At 39.8% G+C, this 3,837-nt stretch overlaps 1 protein-coding gene across 3 annotated transcripts; it reads left to right on the forward strand.

Annotated features, from left to right (window-relative positions):
- The first annotated feature begins 1,248 nt into the window (after window positions 1-1,248).
- LOC147619834 (uncharacterized) lies at window positions 1,249-3,549 on the forward strand. 3 transcript variants are annotated; one of them, XM_086772640.1, is made up of 3 exons: window positions 1,249-2,529; window positions 2,751-2,879; window positions 3,119-3,548. In XM_086772640.1, the coding sequence occupies exons 1-3, from the start codon at window positions 1,388-1,390 to the stop codon at window positions 3,264-3,266; spliced, it is 1,419 nt and encodes a 472-aa protein (XP_086628766.1). In that variant the 5' UTR covers window positions 1,249-1,387; the 3' UTR covers window positions 3,267-3,548. The 3 variants fall into 3 exon arrangements, with proteins under 3 accessions (XP_086628766.1, XP_086628767.1, XP_086628768.1); XM_086772641.1 differs by having other exon boundaries at window positions 2,754-2,879; window positions 3,119-3,546; XM_086772642.1 differs by lacking the exon at window positions 2,751-2,879 and having other exon boundaries at window positions 3,119-3,549.
- The last annotated feature ends 288 nt before the right edge of the window (window positions 3,550-3,837 follow it).

The following is a 3,837-nucleotide window of genomic DNA, read 5'->3' on the forward strand; positions in this document are numbered from 1 at the left end:
AAGGCTAGTGAAAACTTTTGAAACATCTAAACAATAGTAACAAGACTTGTGTTGCAAACCCAAAAAAAAAAAAACAACAAGAGAAGCACTTCTTTACAAAAGCATGCTTTTGTTTTGTGTGTGTGTGTGTGTGTGTGTGTGTGAGAGAGAGAGAGAGAGAGAGAGAGAGAGAGAGAGAGAGAGAGAGAGAGAGAGAGAGAGGTATTAACATCGGTAGAAAGCAACACAAGGGCATATACGACCAACAGTGGGACTTGAACTCGGGTGGATCATGGCCATGAAAGAGAGAGAGAGAGAGAGAGAGAGAGAGAGAGAGAGAGAGAGAGAGAGAGATTCATAATAACTAACTAATAGTACTTTAAATTAATAACTAATTATAACACATTATAACTATAATTAATTATAGCGTTCTATAAATTAATAACTAATTGTAGTGCATATTAAAGTACAATAACCAAATATTAATGACTAATTGCAGTACATTTTAAAGTACAATAACCAAATATAACATGTTAAAGGCTAATATCAATTGTTTCACGTTAAGTATTGAATGTTACAATAATATCTTTTTATTATACTTAATGTTTGGTTAACCACTGAAAATGCAAATTGCATGCAAGGAAAGTTCGAAGTGTTTGGGTCTAGACTTACATGCTAACAAGCTACTTTTAGAAATTGTTGGTATTTTACTAATATACCATATATATTGTGCACGAGTCTTTGAAATGTGAAGCCGTTAAAGGGGGCATATTTTGCACGAGTCTTTGAAACGTGAAAATGCACGAGTCTTTGAAATGAAAGGGAGTACATTTTGAAAAATTAGGGGGGGTGAGGGGATCACTAACACTCCACTTTAAGGTGGAGACAGTCAAAACGAAGCATTTTGTGGACCGATTAATGTTAGAAAATTACTAAAAATATATATTGAAGTTTGAAGATAGCAAACCATAGCGCGTGTGCGTGTGCGTGTGCGTCAAAGGGCAGGCTTGAGTAAAGAGGATAGCCGTAGGATGGGAGGAGATGGGACGGTGAGGATATGATATAAGGCTGACGGGGGGCTATGATCTTTTCTTTGTTTATTTTAAAATTGTGATGGGGGCTCACGAGAGTTGTAAAAGGATGGTTTGATTAATATATTTTAAGTATTCTCCCAACAATTTTTTTTGGTAATTTTAAAATGCATTTGCTCTGTGTATAAAAATAGGGTGCATTCCATTCTATTTATGATCATAATATACATACCCTAAGGTCCCTTACTACACCTTAATACTAACATTATCATATATTATATACCCTTTAACCCTTAGTATATCTTAAATGGTGCTATGATTATTATGCAGTATCTCTAGCCCCTTGCCTCACCTTCTTCTGCTTTTGCAAGAGCAACATGTTGGCCGCCTCCTCGTCATCGTCCTCTTCTTCTTTGGCCTTGGATTTTGATGTGCACCTTGCTGCCTCTGCAGGCATTGAGAGCCTCCATAGCCTTGTTAACCTGTTTTCTCACCCTTGCCCACCCCCTTCTCAACAACAACAACAACAACAATTGGCTTTGGACACAATTCAACACTTCAAACATGTCATCTCTCTCCTCTCAAGCTCAAGCTCAAGCCATGCCAGAGTGAGGAGAGCCCCTACCTCCATCACCCCCAATACCCTTCAAACCTTGCCACCCCCTTGCTCTCAGGATCATTTTGCTTCCACAGCTCGCCTTGCCACCACCTCATCCACCACTTGCTCTGATGATTTCGATGAAGAGAATGGTGCATCTCTTCTCTCTCTGCAAAGGAGCAAGGGTAGCTCCTTCAATGATCTCAACAAGCAAGGTGATAATCTCTTGATTAGGGACAGTAACCCCTTCATCAGGTATGATAACTCCTCCTCCATAAATGATAGTAATCCCTCCATCAATCTCAACAAGCAGGCTCCCTCACCAGATGGTTCCTCTTCTGTAAGGCCTTCAGAGGAGCTTAAATCTCATCAAAAAGGCTCATCAGATGCAGGCAGAGTTCGGGGTAAGGATCCCCGCCAAGTGCTGCCCACAAATGGGTACCTCAGGCCACCACTTTTTCACCCACAACCGATTATGGGCACCCCTCTCTACAAAGGAGGCCTCCCTGGGCATGAAACTCTTACCAGTAATGAAAGTGCTTCATTAGTGTGTAATGATGGAGGACTAACAGACCAAAAAACACTAAACCAGGGCCGAATCGGGCATGGAGGGCTTACATTAGTTGGCAACGCGGGAAAAATCGCAGGTCAATTAACACAAGCTGGGCCTACTAATCAACGCTCTAATCTCGGATTTGAAAAGCAAGTTCTGGCTCAATTAGAGAAGGCAAATGTGATTAGCACTACGCCTGCAGTTTCCACCGCCTCCACAAATTCTCTCATTTCATGTATTAGTTTAGAAGGCAGCGTGCCTCCTGTCCTCCGACAACAGCCTTTGATTTCCATGGACCACAAAAGCTCTTCACAATCAGATGACTCTGGATTGAAATGTGCTTCCAATCGCCATTGTGCTAAACGCAGGTGAGCTTATTTCCTTTAATTACAGTTTAGTGGGAGGGTTTTAATGCTTAACTAAACTTCTTAATTATGCCTCCACTTTATAAGACTTGACTATTGTGATGCTGGACTATTTCTCAACTTTTTAGATGCTATTTTATTTTGTTTTTGCTGCTTTACTTTGTTGGATCAAATCTTGACTAGTCCACTTTGTAAATCTTGACTAGTCCACTTTGTACCTCCAGCAGGAAATTGAAGAGCAAATTAGTGAAGATAGTTCCTGCTATTAGTGATAAGATTGCAGAAATTCCTAGTGATGAACACTCTTGGAGAAAGTATGGCCAAAAGCCCATAAAGGGTTCTCCCTATCCAAGGTTTATATTGGTTTCTTTCTTTTAATCAAGCAGGCTATTTCTCTTTTAATATTCCTTATACCCACTTGTGTGTAGGCATGCACATGCACGCGTCCGCGTGGGCACACACATGCGAGCATGCACGTACATGTTCCAGATATTGTAATGATTAGTATGAAACCCATATTTGATCATGACCATGATGTCAATTCATGGTCAGTATCCTTGAAATCTTGTAAATTTGTAAGCAAATTTTGCAGGAGCTACTACAAATGCAGTGGTGCAAAGGAGTGTCCAGCCAAGAAGCATGTGGAGCGTGCCCTAGATGATCCTAGCATGCTCATTGTCACCTATGAAGATGAGCACATCCATTCTCACTCAATTTTGGAGGAGCCATTCCAAGCCTGAATGGCCCCTTTTGTCATTGATAATTGTGAAATCGCCCACCCCCATTTTTGAGATGGAAGAAGACATCATTTGATAGGGGCAATTACATTTGCATCCCATTTATACCCCTCTAGTGTAGAAAGCTCACTATCCAAAGTTTTAGTGTGTCTACCAATTTCTTCCCCCTTTGTCTTGTAATTGAAACATGTTCCACCCTTGGAGGAAGTAAAAACCATACTACATGCCAACTCACTTGTGAAGAACTCGTTTCATTTCATTCACATTTGCATTTAATCATGCTTCATCTAAGGCACGTATTCAAGCATCATTCAAACCATCTCACAAAAGATATAGGAATTTGATTAACTCTCCATTTTAAATTTAAAGAATATCTTAACTAAAAGCAAGTGCATTCCAAAGCCCCATAGAGTAGGTGTGTAGTCAAGGAGAGAACTAAAATTTAGGGATTCAAGTTTGATAGTAAAAGCAATATAACCAAGAATGCATGAAAAAGAAAGAAGTTAAAAGTTTTAACTCAAGCTAACAAAATGAATACAATAGCATGCCAATTAGTGTGCTGCCTTTAATCCTT

Source organism: Cibotium barometz, chromosome 32 (assembly GCF_041138505.1).
Source record: "Cibotium barometz isolate CiBa-2024 chromosome 32, ASM4113850v1, whole genome shotgun sequence".
Classification (NCBI taxonomy): Eukaryota; Viridiplantae; Streptophyta; class Polypodiopsida; order Cyatheales; family Cibotiaceae; genus Cibotium; species Cibotium barometz.

Coding starts and splice junctions, on each gene's coding strand:
- LOC147619834 (XM_086772640.1), top strand. CDS start 1,388: ATGTTGGCCGCCTCCTCGTCATCGTCCTCTTCTTCTTTGGCCTTGGAT. Junction 2,530..2,750: donor CGCCATTGTGCTAAACGCAG/GTGAGCTTATTT, acceptor TTGTACCTCCAG/CAGGAAATTGAAGAGCAAAT. Junction 2,880..3,118: donor AAGGGTTCTCCCTATCCAAG/GTTTATATTGGT, acceptor CAAATTTTGCAG/GAGCTACTACAAATGCAGTG.